The 22,363-nt window shown below is 47.2% G+C and overlaps 1 protein-coding gene across 1 annotated transcript; it reads left to right on the forward strand.

Annotated features, from left to right (window-relative positions):
- The first annotated feature begins 611 nt into the window (after positions 1 to 611).
- On the forward strand, positions 612 to 21,603 carry TOP1MT (DNA topoisomerase I mitochondrial). Its single transcript, XM_087706628.1, has 14 exons — positions 612 to 754; positions 2,461 to 2,576; positions 3,639 to 3,760; positions 5,429 to 5,551; positions 5,907 to 6,094; positions 8,145 to 8,289; positions 9,606 to 9,749; positions 10,710 to 10,895; positions 13,344 to 13,412; positions 14,771 to 14,885; positions 17,196 to 17,323; positions 18,488 to 18,582; positions 19,683 to 19,832; positions 21,385 to 21,603. The coding sequence occupies exons 1-14, from the start codon at positions 639 to 641 to the stop codon at positions 21,485 to 21,487; spliced, it is 1,800 nt and encodes a 599-aa protein (XP_087562754.1). The 5' UTR covers positions 612 to 638; the 3' UTR covers positions 21,488 to 21,603.
- Positions 21,604 to 22,363: the final 760 nt, after the last annotated feature.

The following is a 22,363-nucleotide window of genomic DNA, read 5'->3' on the forward strand; positions in this document are numbered from 1 at the left end:
ATCTAAAAGCATGCTGGGTGGGGAATTCTGGGGGAATGAATCCACCCACCTTAAAGCCTGATAGCTGGAGAATTCTGGGACTTGAAGTCCACCCACCTTATTAAAGCCAAGATTGAGTAAAACAGTGTTTCTCAACCTTGGCCACTTGAAGATGTCTGGACTTCAACTCCCAGAATTCCCCAGCCAGCATTCGCTGGCTGGGGAATTCTGGGAGTTGAAGTCCGGACATCTTCAAGTGGCCAAGGTTGAGAAACACTGGAGTAAAACACTGGGTCACATCATGACTTTCTGACCAAGGGGGACGCCTGTCTCTTTAAGCCAGCTCGATTGCTCTGGTATCGATTAGCTGCCCCCTAAGCCAGGAAATCCTTAAGAGGACTACATTTCCCAGGTGCCTCGGGACAATCCCATTGCACCGGAGCCTCCTAGCAAAGCAGCAATTGGCGTGGGCTGCTTCACTTTTGCACCATGCCTCGTGCAGGGAAAGGCGCCACGCGAGCCCTCTTTAATTTTGCAAAATTTAATATTTATTTTTTTTGAAAGCTAGGGGTTGCCAAAGGAGGGTTTACCTTACTCCCCCCTTCAGCACCATCTCACCCATGCACGTGGCCAGTTGGACATGACTGGGCTGGCAAGGCATGCTCAAGCATGGGCACAGCCTGGCACAGTGGGCGCGCTCTCCACGCCAGGTTGCGCCTCTGACTTTCACCCGGATTTGCGCCGCGTGGATCAGGGTCCTGGCCCCCAAAGCCAGGTACTGTGTTCAGGTTTTGCCAGGGGGGGGGTGTCGTGCAACGTGTTTTGCTGGTGTGGCATGGGGCGTGCGTGAGCGTGGGAGGCTCCCCAGCGTTGCTGGGCATAAAGCATGAAAGAGAAGGCTGGCTTGATTGCTCTTTATAATAATTTTCCATTGGATTTTGCTGCATTTTTCTTCAAAGTGGGGTGCGAGAACTCCAAAGAGTAAGTGGTGAGATGAGGTTTCCTCCCCCCATGCCAACACTCTGTTAAGCAACCAATTGCCACAATAGTGTTACAACTATTTAGTTAGCCTGTATTACTATCCTCCTTCTCCTCCTTCCTATTACCTATCTCCTTCTGTACTTATGACTATAACTTTGCTGCTTGTAGCTGTATGGTTCATATTGGGTTTATTTACTTTCCTAGTATGGTTTCCTAGTATCTTCCTTGTACCTAACCACTTAGGACTATAGCCGTGTTGCTTGTAACTTTGCAATTTATATTGTTTTATTTGTTTCCTGGTGTGATTTGATTGCTTATTAGTAACCTATGATTATCGCTAAGCGTTGCATCTTGTGATTCGTGAGGAATGTATTCTATAGTTCAGAAGCGATCTCCCCAAGTAGAAACTTTTATATTCTTTTCTTGAATCAAAACAGTCAATTTTGCCATTCCAGCCATCAACATCTGCAACCATTCTTTTTTTTTGAAAATTTTATTAATTTCATATATACATTCACAATTATATGACCTCATAACTGTTATTAATAATATGTATTTATAACAATTTTTCCCCCTACAGTTGACAATATACTTGAAATTGCTTTCTTACCATCCCATAACTCCATCTTATCTTACAACGGTCCTATTTCTTCTTCCCTCCCTGCCTCTTTCCTTCCCTTGTTTCTTCTCTCCTATTCTCTTTCCTTCCCTTCCTCCTTCCCCCTTCCCTCCCCCTTTCTTCTCTCCTTCTCTCCTTCCCTCCTCCTTCCCTGCTTCCTTCCCTCCTTCCCTCCTCCTCTCCTTCCTTTCCCCCTTCCTTTCCTCCTTCCTTCCCCCCTTCCTTCTCTCCTACATTCCCTCCTTCCTTCCCTCCTTTCTTCTCTCCTTATTAAATTGAAATTGAATCATCCATGGTGGGAATCGAAGTGTTCTTCCATATATTTTTTTTTGCATGCAATAGAGTCTTGCTGCTGGTCAACGTATATAATAACAGAATTCCAATTTCTTTTTTTTCTCCAGTTCTTTCTCCATTAAGCCCAAAAGGAAAAGTTCTGGTCATTTAAATAGAATTCTTGCTGACATATATCCCAAACCTTTGATTTGGCCTGCAAGAAATTTACTTCTAAATCTCGAGAAAGAAGCTTAGCAACTTTGGAGTCCTTTGGATGGTGAATTCCTTCATTTCTCCCCTACTTCAACCCTCCCAACGTTCAACGCGCAAACCCATCGTTTTTGAGTTCCATGTTTATAATGAGAAGATTAGCGGGTCATACTTTTTATCAGGCCCGCAACCCTAATGGGAACTTTGAGTATTATTTTGCCTTGGACTCTGATTTACTTTTGGATGCTATTTGGAACCCTGAGACTTTTAAGAAGAGTTAGGATGTTAGGACTGAGGGGGGGGGGGGGGAAAGCAGGATTTAGGAATCAAACCATACACTCAAGAGGTTCTTGGTCTTCTCGGATGATGTTAACCCGTTCCAAACTTCCTCTCGCCAGGTGGGAAGAGGAGAAACGAGATGATGGAGTCAAATGGCATAAGTTGCACCACAAAGGCCCCTACTTTGCTCCACCCTACCAGCCTCTGCCAAACTCCGTCAAGTTCTACTACAATGGTAAGTGGTCTTCTCTGGATTTGCATCTATGAAATATTTTTTTTATTTTCCATTTTCATAACATATAATCGCATGTATACTATTACATAGACAATATCCTCTTGTATTAAGTAGTAATTACATCAGTTCCTCTTGTCATCAACGCCCAGAAAGATAAAAAAACCCATTATTAGCTCTTCTGCTCTCCATACACCTCTTTCTTCTGCCTCTCTCCTACCTCCTTTCTTCCCTCCATCATCCTTTCCTACTCTACTTCCCCTTCCTTTCTCCTTCTCCTCTCTCTTCATTCCACTCCTCCTTATCCTCCTCATCTTCCCCCCTTACCCTCTCTCCTATCCCTCTCTTCCTATCTTTCTTCTCTCCTCTGTTTCCCACTCTTTCTCTCATTGGTGTATTTCCGCTTCTGAGCAAATTCCATTCTATGTTGATGGTATTTATGCTTCCATATCAATATACTTAACATATCTTAGTTTTAAAGAAAAAATAAGAGAAGACAGTATACATGTGCAATCATATTGCTTTAAAATCTAACACCCCTCGTCAAACCAAATATAGATCCCTCCCTCTCCCCTTCCCCCCCAACCCTCCCCCCCGCCTTCCCTCCCCCGATTTCCCAGAACCCATATACGGTATAAATCTTTTAACAAAAACAGTCTAGAATATATTTGAAAAAAGAATAGAAAATTTGTAACATCTTTAAATTGAACTTAGCTCCTCCTTGCTAGGCTAACTTTGAACGATTTATATCATTCCTGATCTTAATCATAAGCTATCTGGAATTTCTTAGTCCCGTATTTATTTTGTATATAGTCAATCCATTTTTTCCCAGTCTCGTTTATATCTCTCGTTTGAGTGGTTCTTAAGATATGCAGATATTTTAGCACCTTTGGGACAATCATGACTTGGATGACTGAGAATCTCTACAAGGTGGGGGAGAAGCTGGGTGTGGTGGCATCTCCTGAGCTTCGTAGATGGGTGGAGAGAAGAGTTGGTCCTTACTGGGATGGAAGGATAGCCAGGACCCCCACTTGATCACTACATGGTCACCCTCTTCTGTTGTAGGCAGGCCGATGAAACTTAGCCGGGCCGCTGAGGAAGTAGCGACATTTTTCGCCAAGATGCTGGACCACGATTATACACACAAGAAGATTTTCCGGGATAATTTTTTCTGTGACTGGATGCAGGTATCCACTGGGGAGGGGGTGGGGGTGGGGGTGCTATTTGGGAGATTGTTATAGCGGAAGTGCCCCCCCCCCCAAAAGCAGAATGATGGAAAGGTGCAGCGGACAGATAGATAAAGTTGCTTAGGACACAAGTGTCCAAACTTGGCAACTTTAAGACTTGTGGACTTCACGTCCCAGAATTAAACTTTTAAGACTTGTGGACTTCAAGTCCCAGAATTCAACTTTTAAGATTTGTGGACTTCAAGTCCCAGAATTCAACTTTTAAGATTTTTGGACTTCAACTCCCAAATTTCAACTTTAAGATTTGTGGATTTCAACTCCCAGAATTCAACTTTAAGATTTGTGGATTTCAACTCCCAGAATTCAACTTTAAGACTTGTGGACTTCAACTCCCAGAATTAAACTTTTAAGACTTGTGGACTTCAACTCCCAGAATTAAACTTTTAAGACTTGTGGACTTCAACTCCCAGAATTAAACTTTTAAGACTTGTGGACTTCAACTCCCAGAATTAAACTTTTAAGACTTGTGGACTTCAACTCCCAGAATTCAACTTTAAGACTTGTGGATTTCATTGCAAAGTTGCAAAGTTTGGAGAGCCCTGGCGTAGAAATCCTTCTTGCTAACTCTTTCTTTGATATCTGCTTCTTCAAGTGGTTATATTAGCTAGGGGATTCTGGGAATTGAAGTCCACACTTCTCAAAGTAGTCATGCTGGTTAGACCAATTCTGGGAATCGAAGTCCATACTTCTTAAAAGTAAGGCATGTTGCCTGGGGAATTTTGGGAGTTGAAGTCCACATGGCTTAAAGAAGCCATGTTCCACGGGAAATTCTGGGAGTTGAAGTCCATACTTAATGTTGCCATGCTGTCTTATGTGTCAGGCCTGCAGCCATATTTTCTTTTGAATCTTTGGCCTGCCACACTTTCTATTATTCTATTATGCATTTTCTTTTTCTAAAGAAAAGCTTTTTATTTTTCCCTTTCATTCATAGATATACATTCTTATAATTGCTGTTTAACATTTTATCTACTCATCATTAGCCTCTATGCTCATTTTTGCACACATATATAATACAGTTTGGTTCCCTTTCTTGCAACCCCATCTTTTTTTTTTGCAACAACCTTATTCCTTCTATCTTCTCAACCTCCTTTCTCTTCTATTATTCATTTTCTATGGTGGGAAAACGGGAGTGGGGATTGTAAGGAGTGAGATGATAGGTAGCCATAACAACATTCTTTCTAGGAAGACAAGGTCATCCTTTGTCTTTGCACCTCTGCACCTGACTGAAACTGGATGGGTGGAATTGACAGCATGGCAGTGGGAGATTGGACCATGGGATGGACTTGTGGGTGTGGGGGCAAGATCTTGAACTTTCAATTGGGTGGGGAAAACTGGGAAGCTTTCAGATTCGGATCTTCCCAGATGTGCCAACATGGCTCTCTTAATAAATTGGAAATTTGAGCAATACTTTCCCTTGGACTCTGATTTAATTTGGGATGCTATTTGGAACCCCGACATTAACCCGAATCTGACACTATGGGATTCTTCTGGTTGCCAATAAAGTTGCCAAGATTGATGAAGACTGGTTTAGAAGGTATCTTACTGAACTTGTTTTCTAAGTTATGCACCGCTTTAGCACTTAGATGGCCTCCTCCTTTTCCCGTGTAGGTGATGACTCCACAGGAAAGGAAGAAAATCAAAGACCTGAAGAGGTGCGATTTCAGCGACATCCATAACTACTTTCTGGAAAAGCAGGAAGCCCAGAAGGCTTTGCCCAAGGAAGAGAAACAGGTGTGTAGACATGATTGGTAGAACCTGAGGTCATTTTCACTCTTGTTGAAAAATGCAAGCAAAGCAAACCGGTTGTTACATTGGTTGAATCCCATCAATGAATAAGACTCTGCATTGGTGACAGGAAGGGCAATGGGCCAGTAAACACTTAGCTTCATTCAGTTGTCCATCGCGCAAGGGATTATGGGGTCGTTAAAAGATGATGATGAGTGATTCACTTAACAGCTGCGGCAAGAAAGGTGGTAAAATGGAGCAAACTCACTTAGCTAATGTTTTACTTAGCGACAGAAGTTTTGGGCTCACTTGTTGGTTGCAAATCGAGGAATGGCTGTAATCCCCTTTGTCCTTTTAATAGAGGTTGAAAGAGGAGGCAGAAAGAATCCAAGAAGAATACGGTTACTGCGTAATTGATGGGCATCGGGAGAAGATCGGGAATTTCAAAACCGAACCTCCGGGTTTATTCCGGGGCCGTGGGGATCACCCCAAAATGGGGATGCTGAAGAAGAGGATAATGCCGGAAGACGTCATCATCAATTGTAGCAAGTGAGTCTGGAATTGTGCAACGATCAAGTTGCCATGGTGATGAAAGGGGTGGGGCAGGGCGCATTCCACGCATACCTTTGGCTAGAATCGGATCTCAGCAGACTTGTGAGGGGTGCACCTCGTTGGAGAATGTGATTCATGACACAGACTGAGGGGAGGGAAGAAACGAGCAATGTTCAGCCATAATTTAAATGAGGTCAGATCTGACTTCAATGGGGTATTACCGAAATGTGTTCCTAATAAAGGACTGGTTTTCTTTTGAAACTTGGCTCGAGGCTCGTGAATCAATTAGGGCATCTGTGGGAAACCTGACAGATGGGTCTGTGGGCAGCGATTCCGAACCTTGGCAATTTTTAGGATGGGCGGACATCAACTCCCAGAATGCGCCAGGCAGCATGCTTTAAGATTGAGCAAAGGACTTGACATTCTCACTTCCTCTCTCCTCCTTATTTAAAAATTCCGTTCTGGTTAATTGAAAGGCTGCGAGTTTGCTGTAGTAGTTAAGTAGTACTTAAGACGACAGGCTGAGGGATGGTGAGTTCTAGTCCTGCCTTAGTCCTGAAAGCTGGCTGGGTGACTTTTGGCAATCTCTGGAATATTGTGAGTTTTAGTCCTGCCTTAAGTATGAAAGCTGGCTGGTGGCTTTGAATCAGGAGACAGTGAGTTCTAGTCCAACTTTAGGCATGGAAGCTGGCTGGGTAACCTTGGGCCAATCCCTAGAAGGACTACGAGTTCTAGTCCTGTCTTAGGCCTGAAAGCCTGCTGTGTGACTTTAGGCCAATCGCCAGGAGGCTGGGAGTTCTAGTCCCGTCTTAGGCATGAAAGCCCGCTGTGTGACTTTAGGCCAATCGCCAGGAGACGGTGAGTTCTAGTCCCATTTTGGGCATGAAAGCCAGCTGGGTGACTTTAGGCCAATTGCCAGGAGGCTGGGAGTTCTAGTCCCGTCTTAGGCATGAAAGCCAGCTGGGTGACTTTAGGCCAATCGCCAGGAGGCTGGGAGTTATAGTCCCATTTTAGGCATGAAAGCCAGCTGGGTGACTTTGGGCCAATCGCCAGGAGGCTGGGAGTTCTAGTCCCGTCTTAGTCATGAAAGCCAGCTGGGTGACTTTAGGCCAATCGCCAGGAGGCTGGGAATTCTAGCCCTGTTTTGGGGCATGAAAGCCAGCTGGGTGACTTTGGGCCAATCGCCAGGAGACGGTGAGTTCTAGTCCCATTTTGGGCATGAAAGCCAGCTGGGTGACTTTAGGCCAATCGCCAGGAGGCTGGGAGTTATAGTCCCATTTTAGGCATGAAAGCCAGCTGGGTGACTTTGGGCCAATCGCCAGGAGGCTGGGAGTTCTAGTCCCGTCTTAGTCATGAAAGCCAGCTGGGTGACTTTAGGCCAATCGCCAGGAGGCTGGGAATTCTAGCCCTGTTTTGGGGCATGAAAGCCAGCTGGGTGACTTTGGGCCAATCGCCAGGAGACGGTGAGTTCTAGTCCCATTTTGGGCATGAAAGCCCGCTGTGTGACTTTAGGCCAATCGCCAGGAGGCTCGGAGTTCTAGTCCCATCTTAGGCATGAAAGCCGGCTGGGTGACTTTGGGCCAATCGCCAGGAGGCTGGGAATTCTAGCCCTGTTTTGGGACATGAAAGCCAACTGGGTGACTTTAGGCCAATCGCCAGGAGGCTGGGAATTCTAGCCCTGTTTTGGGACATGAAAGCCAACTGGGTGACTTTAGGCCAATCGCCAGGAGGCTGGGAATTCTAGCCCTGTTTTGGGCATGAAAGCCAACTGGGTGACTTTGGGCCAATCGCCAGGAGGCTGGGAATTCTAGCCCTGTTTTGGGCATGAAAGCCAGCTGGATGACTTTGGGCCAATCGCCAGGAGGCTGGGAGTTCTAGTCCCGTCTTAGGCATGAAAGCCGGCTGGGGGACCCAATTCCTAACATAGAGTGGGGAGACTTGTAGGGGGGAAGGTCTCCACCGTGCTTGAACAGCCCCGTTGCTCTCCTGCTGCTTCCTTTTTAACCTTTCAACCCTTCCTGTGGTTTTTTCCCCTTCTCCCTCCCAGAGACTCAAAAGCCCCCCGGCCTCCGCGAGGTCACCAGTGGAGGGAAGTCAGGTGCGACAACACCGTCACCTGGCTGGCTTCCTGGACAGAGAACATCCAGGGCTCCATCAAATACATCATGTTGAACCCGAGTTCGAAGCTGAAGGTGAGTCCCATCGTTACCTGCTTTCGGAGTTGGTCTCTCGGTTCCTGCTAGGTACAGGTGGATCTATACTTTCCACAGTTCACTTAGTGACCTTTTGAAGTTACGACGATTTCTGTCTTTCTGTCCCTTTCTCCCTCTCCTCTTTCTCTCTCTCTCTCTCTGTCACTGTTTCTCTCCCTCTCTTTTTCTCTCTCTCCTCTCTTTCTCTGTCTTTTTCTCTCTCCCCCCTCTCCTCTCTCTCTATGCCCTCTTTCTTTCTGTCTCTCTCCCTTCTCTCTCTCTCTCACCCTCCCTCCCTCTCTCTTTTTCTCTATCCTCTCCTTTCTTTATCTCTCTGTCTCTCCCCTTCTGTCTCTGCTTCTCTCTCTCTCTTTCTCTCCTCTCCCTTGTTATCTCTCTGCCTCTCTTTCCTCTCTCTCTCTTTCTGTCTCTCCCCTTCTGTCTCTGCTTTTCTCTTTCTCTCCTTTCTCTTTCCCTCTTTCCTCTCTCTCTCTTTCTCTCTTTCTCTCTCTCCTCTCTGTCTCTCTTTCTGTCTCTCTCCTTCTCTCTGCTTCTCTCTCTCTCTCCTTTCTCTTTCCCTCTTTCCTCCCTCTCTCTGTCTCTCTTTCCCTCTCTCTTTCTCTCTCGCTCTCCTCTCTGTCTCTCTTTCTGTCTCTCTCCTTTTCTCTGCTTCTCTCTCCTTTCTCTTTCCCTCTTTCCCCCCTCTCTGTCTCTCTTTCCCTCTCTCTTTCTGTGTCTCTCTTTCTTTCTGTCTCTCTCCTGTCTCTGCTTCTCTCTCTCTCTCTCCTTTCTCTTTCCCTCTTTCTCTCTCTCCTCTCTGTCTCTCTGTCTCTCTCCTCTCTACTTCTCTCTCTCTCTCCTTTTTCTTTCCCTCTTTCCTCCCTCTGTCTCTCTTTCCCTCTTTCCATCTCTCTCTCTGTCTCTCTTTCTCTCTCTCCTTCTCTCTGTCTCTCTTTCTGTCTCTCTCCTTCTCTGCTTCTCTCTCTCCTTTCTCTTTCCCTCTTTCCCCCCCTCTCTGCCTCTCTTTCCCTCTTTCCCTCTCTCTTTCTGTGTCTCTTTCTCTCTTTCTGTCTCTCTCCTTCTGTCTCTGCTTCTCTCTCTCTCTCTTTCTCTCCTCTTCTTTCTCTTTTTGTGTCTCTGTCTCTCTTTTCTCTCCTTTCTCTCTTTCTCTCTTTCTGTCTCTCCCCTTCCGTCTCTGCTTCTCTCTCTCTCATCTCTTCTCTCTCTCTCTCTCTCTCTCTCTCACACACACACACACACACACACGAACACCTTTGCAAAAATGCTAGTCTCACAACAGTCCCCTTTTCTTCTAGGGCGAGAAAGACTGGCAGAAATACGAAGTGGCTCGTCGGTTGAAGAAGCTGGTTCACCGGATCCGACGCCAGTACCGGGCCGACTGGAAATCCAAGGAGCTGAAGAAGCGGCAAATATCCGTGGCCCTCTATTTCATCGATAAGGTAAGGGCATTGCAGCCCAGGTGGTTGGCATCGTTCCCTGCACCTCTTCCCAAAGACCCCGTGGGTGGACAGGAAGCCCACCGAGGAGAATATTTGTCACTTGGGGGTTTGACCGGTGGGGTCCTCGGTTTTGTCCGAGTTTAGTTGTCTTCTTGCAGACGTTTCGTGACCCAACTAAGGAACGTCATCAGGGCGTTTTTTTTTTAACTATTACCATCTGACAGCCGGTACAGGATAATAAAAACTAAAGACAAGCGGGCTGAAAAACAGCTTCTATCTCAGGGCAGGAACGATATTGAATTCTGCTGTATAGTGCAATATTAATAAATTAGCCGAGGTGGCGCAGTGGTTAAATGCAGCACTGCAGGCTACTTCAGCTGACTGCAGTTCTGCAGTTCGGCTGTTCAAATCTCACCGGCTCAGGGTTGACTCAGCCTTCCATCCTTCTGAGGTGGGTGAAATGAGGACCCGGATTGTTGTTGGGGGCAATTTGCTGACTCTGTAAACCGCTTAGAGAGGGCTGAAAGCCCTATGAAGCGGTATATAAGTCTAACTGCTATTGCTATTAATGCAATATCAGGGGCTTTTAATTCAATTGTGAAGGAGGTGTGTTTGTGTTTTTTTTTTATGTGTGATGTACACTAAAGGCAGCATTTAGTTTCGTTGTACGAGGTGCAGTGACAATAAAGTAATAGCAATAGCAATAGCAGTAGACTTATATACCGCTTCATAGGCCTTTCAAGCCTCTCTGAGCGGTTTACAGAGAGTCAGCATATTGCCCCCAACAATCTGGGTCCTCATTTCACCCACCTCGGAAGGATGGAAGGCTGAGTCAACCCTGAGCCGGTGAGATTTGAACCGCTGACCTGCTGATCTAGTAGTAGCCTGCAGTGCTGCATTTAACCACTGCGCCACCATGGCTCTAAAGTGAACGATCACCCCTCCTTTGTCTCCTTCCAGCTGGCCCTGAGAGCGGGGAATGAGAAAGAGGAAGGGGAGACGGCCGACACGGTGGGCTGCTGCTCTTTGCGAGTAGAGCACATCGCTCTGCACTCACGGCAGGGCGGCAAGGAGAACGTGGTGGAGTTCGACTTCCTGGGCAAGGACTGCATCCGTTACTACAACAAGGTGTCCGTGGAGAAGCAGGTGAGCTAGGGGGTGGCCCCGATCCAACTGGGCGCTTCCAAAGAGCGTAACGCGGAGAGCTTAGGCCAGAGGTGTCAAACTCACGGCCCGGGGGCCGAATCCAGCCCGCCGAGTGTTTAGATCTGGCCCGTGTTGCCACCTTGGAAACAGTGAAGGACCGGGCTGCGGTGTCTCTGCCAGCAAAAACAGATTCCTGAGCTCCGTTTCTGGCTGTGATGGCCTCCTGCAACCCTCTGGTCCCTTTCTGAACTTCCGGTAGGCCTATTTTTCGCCCTCCCCAGGCTCCGGAGGCTTTTTTGGAGCCTGGGGAGGGTGAAAACGGACTCCCCATGCCTTCCGGGGAGGCCGAAAATCAGCTGGCCGCTGGGTGCATGGGTGCTGGAGCTGACATAGGGCAACGGCTCGCGTGCCCGCAGAGATGGCTCCGTGTGCCACCCATGGCACATGCGCCATAGGTTTTTCTTCACAGTTCTAATATTTCACAATGGAAATGCACCAGAGCTATTAGGGATCTATTGCCTACCAGGCCTGACCTGGATAATTGTTCAGAACATTGCAAAACCCTTCTTGTCCTGCAAGGCCTTCAAATCCCAGAAGAGATTAGAGAAGAATGTTGTTTGCCTAAAGACATTTGATGCCATCTCCCGGACTGCTGTATTGCATTATATTATGGCGTTCTATTTATTTGGAATTTTATTGATTTCCCGTTTTCATTTATGGATTTGTACATAACTTAGAGTCTATCAGGAGTGGAACTCTACGTAACAAGCTGTCAACCTCCAGCTCAAGAATCCAAATCAAACTCCCCTTTCATTCCGTTTCCCCAAAAACATCTTACTGTTTAATGAATACACTGCAGGGTAACGTCGGAGCAGAACTAACTCTGAAGTTCCCAGACACCAGTTCATAGAATTAAACAATAATTTCCCCAGCCCAACCTCTCACATAATCCATGGAAACAAGTTCTCTTTGTTTACGGGAACCGTCTGCTTCAATGCGGCACCTGCTACGGTGTCCTTGAAAAGGTTTCAGGCTCTCACCGCCTTCAGCAGAAGCGTGGAGGTTTCGTTTCTCCATCTAACCTGTTCTAAAGCAACACCTCCTCCCCTTAACTCAAGTGGCAAGTTGAAAAGAAGAGTCACGTAGCTGCCATCGTTTCACACTTGACAGGCCTTCCCCCCCTCCCCTCCCCCCGTAAGAAGAATGGATCTGGAAATAGACAGATAGAAATGATTTTAATCACCTAATCTTCCCCCCCTCACCTGGGTCGTTCAGGGTATCTAGGATGGAATTTCTTTATCATCTTAGCTGCTCTAACGTTATTCATTGGTACCCATTGTGTCTCTGCAAAGAGGATATCCTTTCTGCTGTGGCCTCCCGGCGGCCAGCGGAGCTGAAAGCAGAGTCGGACAGTGAGGAGGTTGGGGAGGAACATGGGCCAGTCCTGGAATCTGGGGAAGGCTCGGACGAGGGCTCTGCATCAGAGGCAGAGAGGGAGCTAGACAGCAGCGAGGCAGAGGAACAGCTGGAGCCTGTTCCCAGTATGCGCATGCGCGGAGCTTCCAGAAGACAAGAACAACTAAGAAAGCTGGGTCGACTTAAGAGTAAAACCACACCTTGGAGGTGATTGGCCCCTCCCAAAAGGGTTTTTTTTTTTTGTATAAAGTTTTTTATTTTTTTAACACACATAAATTCCATTTTCAATTAAACAATGTGTTGTCTGGGTGCAAATAGTTTGAAGGATGGTCATAATGTTTACAACAATATTCACAACATTGGCATTCTATAACAATAAAAATAATAATCATAATGTTTACTTTTCTACCCCCCTTTATTTCATTAATCTTTTTCTTACGTTTCCACGTTTCTAACTTCTGTTTTTGTTGTCTAACTATTGATAAAATAAATCCCATATTATAAAATATTCAGTCCGTTCCTTTTCCTTAATTGCAAGTGTTAATCTATCCATTTCTGCACATCCTGTTGCTGTAAATTTTCTGAGGCCCTTATTGTGAAATCTGCCAGTTAGTTGCAGAAATCAAATCCAGAAAGCGTAACGGATTCAGCAGGATTCATTAACTTCTTTATATACATAATAATGCATGAGTAAATGTACAATACCAATAGTGGATTCTCCAACTTGGTAGTAGTTACAGGCAAAACACAGGCAAAGGAGAGCTGGGTTTCAGTTCAGAGCTTAATACAGACTTGATTAGTTCTCTTGCACAGACTCAGAGCTACATAGGTAAGCCACGCCCAGGCTCCGAGCCATCTGGCATGGCTCTCGGTCACCAAATAGTTCCCACTGGCTGACCCAGTTGCCATGCCTATACATGGGCTGACCTTGTTACCATGTCCTCCTATTCCAGCCAGCCCCCAATGGCTGACCTGTTGCTATGTCCTATTCCAGTTCATGAATATTCTGACACAATCTGTCTTTGCTGTAAGGTGTTCAAGAACTTGCAGTTATTCATGGAGGAGAAAGAACCGGGGGACAGCCTCTTCGATAAGCTTTCTGTAAGTGCACGTTGTCTGTCTTGAATTTCGTACTCCTGTCTGTCTTCCTTGTTTTCCTTCGGAGAGTCCATTTGTATTCTACTTCATTAGGTCTGAGGGAGAACGGAATGATGAGGTCCATCGTTGAATCCAGGACATGGGGATGTGACATTATTTGATGACTCAGTTTGCTTAAGCACATGGGGATCTGTTGTGGCCCAGCAGGTGCCGTTGGAGCTGCCACCAGACTCCGACAGCGAGGGGCCCTCTGAGTCGGCTCTGGAGGAGGTAGAGGACCCTGGACAGGGTTCCGACTCCGAGCAGGGCGCAGAGAGACTGGTTGGCCACCAGGTGGCGCCTGAGCCTTGGACCAGTGGGGAGGAGACAAGGGAGAGTGATCCAGAAGCCAGCAGTGAGTTGTTGGGCTCATGCTTAATGGAGAAGAACCTGTCATTTATGAAATTACACAGTAATCTTAGGATTGGGTGAAGTTTCAATAGGGGGGAATGATGCAGTAGGGGTATTATAGCTATTATGCTGTTTGCATAAGAAACAGGCTGTTTGCTTTTTTGTTGCAAGGAGGCAATAGCAATAGCAGTTAGACTTATATATCGCTTCATAGGGCTTTCAGCCCTCTCTAAGCGCTTTACAGAGTCAGCATATCGCCCCCAACAACAATCCGGCTCCTCATTTCACCCACCTCGGAAGGATGGAAGGCTGAGTCAACCCTGAGCCGGTGAGATTTGAACAGCCCAAGTGCAGAACTGCAGTCAGCTGAAGTAGCCTGCAGTGCTGCCTTTAACCACTGTGCTACCTCGGCAAATTGTTTTAAGGAGAGGCAGATTTTTTTTTCTTGTTTTCCTCCCCAAATTATACTTCGGAGCGTCTTACACTCTGAAAAATACGGTAATTATGTAGAGTAGGTTTTTTAAAAAAAAAAAATACCATACATTTGCATTTCAATTCAAAGTGTCATGATCTCCTTATTCCAGGGATCTCCAGATTTGGCAACTTTTAAGACTTCTGAACTCCCAGAATTCCCCAGCCAGCCATTTTAAGTCTTAATGTTGCCAATTTTGGAGGAACCCCCCCCCCCGTCCCAATCCATATGGTAGAACTGGCCTTCATTACCACCACAAAACTCTTTAGCAATCTTTATCCTGGATTAAAAATGATGGGAAGTGGATTAATGCCAATCCTACAACTACCTTTTAAGGAAGAAAGGAATTATTTGAGAGTTGGAGGAAAGATAACGGCTATTCATGAATTAAATTTCTATCTGGGCCTTCCTGGAATTGAAAGTCAACTGAGAGCTCTTAAATGGGCCACTGTTTTTCCTGCTCCTCTTCTCTAACTTTACTCCCCACTTGCCTTTCCAGACAACAACGCTGAACAAACATCTCCAGGACCTGATGGATGGATTGACAGCAAAAGTCTTCCGGACTTACAACGCGTCCATCACGCTGCAGGAACAGCTCGATGCGCTGACCCATGGTAAATCAAATTGACACACCACATCCTAAGCTGCCGTTAATCCTAGCGGAATTTTTCAGCGCCTCTGGAGAACTTTTGATGGGGCGTATTTGGGGGATTGAACAGATGAATGGATTCACATTCCAAGGGGTGACGAGGTGGCTCAGTGGCTTAATGATGCTGGAGATGGTCTCTGCTCCAGCGGTTTGCATGGCAAGGTGAGATCCCGTCACTCAGCTTCCGCTTCTGTCCACCTAGCAGTTCGAGAGCCTTTTCTATGCAAGTAGATAAATAGGTACCACTTTGGTGGGAAGACGAGTTGGTGCTCTGTGCAGGGAGTCAGATTCCTGCTGGCTCTGAACCTTCCCAGTTGCGATGCCCATTTTTGAGGCGACTCCAATGGAGGGAGATGGCCTAGGATAATGTTACGGGAAGAGCCACTCGTCTTCCTGGTGCGAAGCCAGCATGCTCACCTGTGACGCACGAAGGTAAGTAGACTTGTAGAAAATTGCAGCTACATATCCTAATCAGTTCATTGAGATTGAGATTTGTTTTATTTATATGCTGCCCTTTTCCGGGAGGGACTCAGGGCCGCGAACAACTCAAAAGGGGAAAAGGGGAACATAGAACAAGAATGCAAGTAATTAAAATAAGCAAGAGTCACACAACCATACAAGTCGAGAGGGGAGGGGAACTCATCAACCCCAGGCCTACCGGCACAGCCAGGTTTTGACGGCTTTCCGGAAGGCCTGGAGAGAGGTGAGGGTCCGAATCTCTGCGGGGAGTTCTTTCTAAAGGGCCGGAGCTGCCACAGAGAAGGCCCTCCCCCAGGTGGTAGCCAGGTGGCATTGGCTGGTAGACGGAACCCGGAGGAGGCCGACCGTGTGTGATCTAATGGGTCTTTGGGAGGTAATTGGCAGCAGGCAGTCTCTCAAGTACCCATTGGCACTTGGTCTTCCTCTGATGCTAAGAGGAAGGGGATTGGGAGAGAAATTTCATGAAACTTTCTCTTGTGAAGGACACTGTCAGTTTGATCACATTGATTACAGTTAATCAGAGAACAAGTTGCCTCCATAAGGTGTTGGTGCTCCATCACTGGAGGCTTTTAAGAAGAGAGAGGACAGTTTGTCCAGGATGGTATAGGGCTTCTTGTTTGGGATTGGACTAGAAGGTACAAATTAACAGAGTTGGAAGGGACTTTGGAGATCATCTAGTCCAACCCCCTGCCCAAGCAGGAGATTCTGTTGTGGCCCGGCAGGAGCCGTTGGAGCTGCCGCCAGACTCCGACAGCGAGGGGGTCTTATGAGTCGGCCCTGGAGGAGGTGGAGGACCCTGGACAGGGTGTTGACTCCGAGCAGGGCGAGGAGAGACTGGTTGGCCACCAGGTGGCGGCAGAGCATTGGATCAAAGGGAATGCTCAGGAAAACATTTGGGAGTTGTATCAGGATGCACGCAGGCGCAGGGCTACTCAACGGAGTAACTACAGGAGGTGACTAGAAACAGCTGATGCTGATCAAGATCCCCTCCTGCTGATAAAAAGAGACTGCTGGTGCCACGCCCTGGTTGCAGAAGTCAACGTTTTCGTTCTTCTTCTTGTTCGTGTTCACTAACCGAGAGAAGCCAACTTGGATAAGTGGCTTGATAAGAGAAGCCGGGTTTTCAGTGTTGTGTGAGTTATAGGAAATCTGCCAGAGGTATTATCTTTGTTTATTTGGGCTTGCAGCCAACAAGAGCTTGGACTGATTAAAACATTCTTTTGTACGTCTGTTTGGCTTTCGTTCCCGGACGGAGAAGGGGTGGGTCAGAACAAGATTCTATATCATTTCTGACAGAGGGCAGTCCAGTCTCTTCTTGAAAGCCTCCAGCGATGAAGCTCCCACAACTTCCGAAGGCAACTTCTCTTCCATGGGTTGATTGCTCTCACTGTCAGAAAATTTCTCCTTATTTCCAGGTTGAATCTCTCCTTGGTCAGTTTCCATCCATCATTCCTTGCCTGGCCTTCAGGTGCTTTGGAAATTAGCTTGGCCCCCACCTCTCCGTGACACTCCCTCAAATATTGGAAGACTGCTATCATGTCTCCCCTGGTCCTTCTTTTCATTAAACTAGACAGACCCAGTTCCTGCAACCGTTCTTCGTATGTTTGAGTCCCAAGTCCCCAAATCATCCTGGTTGCTCTTCTCTGCACTTTTTCTAGATTCTCAACAACTTTTTTATAGTGTGGTGACCAAAACTGGATGCAGGATTCTAGGTGTGGTCTTACCAAGGCATTATATCACTTGATCTTGATCGTCTTGAGTCCTTGAGCTAATTTCCCACACTTTGCACCCACAGAGAAGGACAGCTTGGCTGCTAAGCTCCTCTCCTACAACCGGGCCAACCGAGCCGTCGCCGTTTTGTGCAACCACCAGCGGGCAACTCCAAAGACCTACGAGAAGTCCATGAAGAACCTCCAGGCAAAGGTGAGGCAGTCAAAGGGGAGACGGAGACACACATGCATTTTGCTGGAGACGTCTATGTAATAGCAATAGCAATAGCAATAGCAGTTAGACTTATATACCGCTTCATAGGGCTTTCAGCCCTCTCTAAGCGGTTTACAGAGTCAGCATATCGCCCCCAACAACAATCCAGGTCCTCATTTTACCCACCTCGGAAGGATGGAAGGCTGAGTCAACCCTGAGCCGGTGAGATTTGAACAGCCGAACTGCCGAACTAGCAGTCAGCTGAAGTAGCCTGCAGTGCTGCATTTAACCACTGCGCCACCTCGGCTCTTCTATCTGCTTCCTCACAGGCCAGAATTTTTCTAGTTATGTCTAACTCTGATGGGATACTTTCTTTTTTCCAACACTGCGCATAGGTTATTCGCGCCGCAGTCAATGCATGGATAACTAAATAGGGCATGCCCTTCTTATACCCCTCTGGTATTATGCCAAGGAGGAAAATTTCTGGTTTGAACAGAATTTGATCTCCCACCATTTGTTCCAGCCATAATTCTATCATTCTCCAATATGTCTTTGCCTCATTGCATGTCCAACACATTTGATGTTGTTGTTAGTTACGACGTCGTTCCCGACCCATCGTGACCCTATGGGCCATGTTCCTCCAGGCCTTCCTGTCCTCTCCCATCCTCCTGAGTCCGTTTAAGCTCAGGCCGACTGCTTCGGTGACTCCATCCAGCCACCTCCTTCTCTGCCGTCCCCTTCTTCTTTTGCCCTCCATCGTTCCCAGCATGAGGCTCTTCTCCAGGGAGTCCTTCCTTCCTTCTCATCAGGTGGCCAAAGTCTTTGAGTTTCCTCTTCAGGATCTGGCCTTCTAAAGAGCAGTCAGGGTAGATCTCCTCTAGGACTGACCGGTTGGATGGCCTTGCAGTCCAAGGGACTCAATGCAAGAGTCTTCTTCTCCAGCACCAGAGTTCAAAGGCCTCCATTCTTTGGCTCCAAGCCTTCCTTATGGTCCAACCTTCACAGCCATCCATTGCAAGTGGGAAAACCATCGCCTAATCAGATGCACTTGTGTTGGCAGGGTGATGTCTCTGCTTTTTAGGATGCTGTCTAGATTTGCTACAGCTTTCCTCCCCAGGAACAAGTGTCTTTTAATTTCTTGGCTTACTCCTCTTGTATTTCCAGATAAATGCCAGAAAGTGTCAGCTTTCCGATGCAAAAGTGGGGCTGAGAAAATCCAGGGCGGAGCACAAATGCAAGAAGGAGGCGAAATCCAAAGCGTGAGTGAAAATCCTGGTTCTTTTGAGGCTGACGGTGTTTAATCTCAGCGATGGCTGTCCCTCCTCATTCTCATTGAAAGGCATGTGGATATACGCCCACGTGAGCTGGTTCAGTCTGGTGGGGAAAACACCAGGTTAGAAACCAGGAGATGTGGGTTCAAGTCCTGCGTTAGGCATGAAAGCCTGCTGGGTGACTTTGGGCCAGTCACCAGGAGACTGGGAGTTCTAGTCCCTCCTTTGGCAGGAAAGCCTGCTGGGTGACTTTGGGCCAATCACCAGGAGACTGGAAGTTCTAGTCCCTCCTTTGGCAGGAAAGCCTGCTGGGTGACTTTGGGCCAATCACCAGGAGACTGGGAGTTCTAGTCCCTCCTTAGGCATGAAAGCCAGCTGGGTGACTTTGGGCCAATCACCAGGAGACTGGGAGTTCTAGTCCCTCCTTAGGCATGAAAGCCAATTGGGTGACTTTGGGCCAATCACCAGGAGACAGTGAGTTCTAGTCCCTCCTTAGGCACGAAAGCCAATTGGGTGACTTTGGGCCAATCACCAGGAGACTGGGAGTTCTAGTCCCTCCTTAGGCACGAAAGCCAATTGGGTGACTTTGGGCCAATCACCAGGAGACTGGGAGTTCTAGTCCCTCCTTAGGCACGAAAGCCAATTGGGTGACTTTGGGCCAATCACCAGGAGACTGGGAGTTCTAGTCCCTCCTTAGGCATGAAAGCCCCCTGGGTGACTTTGGGCCAATCACCAGGAGACTGGGAGTTCTAGTCCCTCCTTAGGCACGAAAGCCAATTGGGTGACTTTGGGCCAATCACCAGGAGACTGGGAGTTCTAGTCCCTCCTTAGGCATGAAAGCCAGCTGGGTGACTCTCGGCCAGCCATTCTTTCTTAGCCCACCTAGTCCAATTCGTGCCACAGGCCAGCTGACCAATTCTTGCCACAACCAGTGGATCAATGCTCCTTTGATCCAAAGTCAGCATTGTGGGAATGCTGACTTTGAGCCCCAAAGTGTTAAAATATAATTATAAAATAATTCCCCATCTTGGCTGGGGAATTCTGGAGCTTGAAATCTATTCATAAGTGACCTCCCTGTTTTGCAACAGAGCCGTAGAGAAGAAGAAGAAACTGGTGAAGAAGATAGAAGAACAGCTGGCCAAGCTGAAATGCCAGGCCACCGACAGAGAGGAGAACAAGCAGATTGCCCTGGGCACCTCTAAGTTGAATTACCTGGACCCTCGCATCACCGTGGCCTGGTGGGTGAAGGGCAACTAGAAGGGGGTGTGAGAGGGAAGAGATGAAGGGTAGGGACGTTTAGGAGAAGGAGTGGCAGGATCTTGGGGGGAGAGTCAAGATAGGATTCAGCTTGGAATCCCTACGTCGTCGTTGTTAGTTGCAAAGTTGTGTCCGGCCCATCGCAACCCCATGGACCATGCTCCTCCAGGACTTCCTGTCCTCTGCCATCCTCTGGAGTCCATTGAAGCTCAAGCCGACTGCTTCGGTGACTCCATCCACCCACCTCATTCTCTGCCATCCCCTTCTTCTTCTTTTCCCCTCCATCGTTCCCAGCATGAGGCTCTTCTCCAGGGAGTCCTTCTTCCTTCTCATTTGGTGGCCAAAGTCTTTGAGTTTCCTCTTCAGGATCTGGCCTTCTAAAGAGCAGTCAGGGTGGATCTCCTCCTGGGGGCTGGGGATGGCAAAAATGAGCGAAAAACGGCCCGTTTTTTGCTCGTCCCCCCCCCCGGCCCCCAGGAGCATTTTGGAGGCCTCCCAAACCCTCTACATATCCATTTTTGTGAAGGGGGCGGGGTTTCAGGAAGCCAAAAGTGCTGTATTAAGTGTATAAGACGCACCCAGATTATCACCCTCTTTTTTTGGGGGGGGGGGGGGAAGGTGTATCTTATACTCTGAAAAATACGGCAACCTAAGAAATGGTTGGACAATTGCAAAACATTTATGGGATTTGGTCTATCTACGTAGGAGAATGAGTGGCAGCATCCAGGGCAGTGGTGGGTTTCAAACATTTTTCGAACCTACTCTGGATGTGGCCTCCTTTGTGGGCGTGGCTTGCTGTCCATGTGACCTGGTGGGAGTGGCTTGCCGGCCATGTGTTTTCTTTCTCTCTCTCTCTTTCCTTCCTTTTGTCTCTCTGTTCCTTTTTCCTTTTTTCTTTAATCTCTCACTTTTTCTTTCTTTCTTTTTTTTCTTTTTTTCTTTTTTTCTTTTTTTCTTTTTTTCTTTTTTTCTTTTTTTCTTTTTTTCTTTTTGTCTTTCTCTTTCTCTTTCTCTCTCTCTCTGTGAGTGTGTCTGTGTGTGTGTCAGTGGTGGGTTTCAAAAATGTTTGGAGCCTTTTCAGTAAGTGTGGCCTGCTTTCTGGTGGAACCTCTTTTAAACGGTTCGGTAGATTTGACGAACCGGTTCGGTAGATTTGACGAACCGGTTCGGTAGATTTGACGAACCGGTTCGGTAGATTTGACGAACCGGTTCGGTAGATTTGACGAACCGGTTCGGTAGATTTGACGAACCGGTTCTACTGAACTGGTGCGAACTGGTAGGAACCCACCTCTGATCCAGGGGTGGAGTCAAAAGAGGAACCAGCTTACAATCCCTACGTAGCCACAAATAAATCCAACCTCCCTTGAATTCAGTTAAACCTTTTGTCTAAATCCCAGCAATCCTGACAGAACTGGAGCCCTGCTTAAAGTAGAAGCGCCTGTTTTGCCATCACGATCCTTTTAATTGCCTCCTGCATTTCCGCTTGGATGCTGATGTGTGTCCTTCCTTCTCCTCCGCATTCCTTGACTCCAGGTGCAAACGGTTTGATGTGCCCATCGAGAAGGTTTACAACAAAACTCAGCGAGAGAGGTTTGCCTGGGCCATCGCGATGGCGGATGAAGATTTTGTATTCTAAAGGGATCTAGGCTGCCCCCAAGTTGTTGTGAGTTGCTCGTTGGCATGTTTTGTGTGCCTTTGCTAGCAGGGAGGGCCGTTTTGCACACACGCAAAATACATCTAAAGGAGAATGGAGAGCCCATTGTTTCTTTTTCTGTGTAAAAGGGGAGACTGTCCTGTTTTATTTATTTACTAGCTAATAACCCGGCGTTGCCCCGGGTATTTATTTATAGGAGGAAAATGTCTGGACCAAATGTAATTTCTAATGTTGGATTTTCCCCCCTTGCCAGAGGAAGCCCCCCTTGTGGAGTACTGTGAAGCCGTTACCACGGCAACTCCACCGCTCTGCACAGTAGAAGCCATTTTACGGCAGTACAGTAGAAGTCATTTCAAGGCACAACAAGCTGTATCGTAACAGAACACAACACCCCAAGGGGTGTTAAGGGTGTCTTACCCTCACAGTATTTTTTTTCCAGAGAGTAAATCATCTGTGTACCAAGTTTGGTTGAAATTGCTCAAGGCGTTCCAGAGTTATGCTGGAAAACACACACATACACACACAGCCATTTTATATATATATATATAGTTGAGTAGCAGTGGTTCTCCATCCTGGTCTGTGAGGATGCTGGATGGCTCACAAAAGTTCTGGAACAGGACCGGGCAGCATTCTCTCCTGGCCTTCTAGGTTTCTCAGGGATGGTCGTGGTATGAGGAGATCCAGCTATCTTGAACTGAACCTTCAGCTTCTTTCCCAAAGACTTTCAGGAAAAGCTACTTCTCAATGGAAGGTTGGGTTGAATAATGTTGTGTTGTAAAACTCAACTCCTTGAGTTCTTGTTCACTGCTGTTCAGTGACGGCCAAGTTCTTGATGCCTTTGAGACATGGTTGATCACC

The sequence above is a fragment of the Thamnophis sirtalis genome, unplaced genomic scaffold (assembly GCF_051295495.1).
Source record: "Thamnophis sirtalis isolate CommonGarterSnake01/CBP01778 unplaced genomic scaffold, rThaSir2_p1.2 scaffold_2, whole genome shotgun sequence".
NCBI classification, from domain to species: Eukaryota; Metazoa; Chordata; class Lepidosauria; order Squamata; family Natricidae; genus Thamnophis; species Thamnophis sirtalis.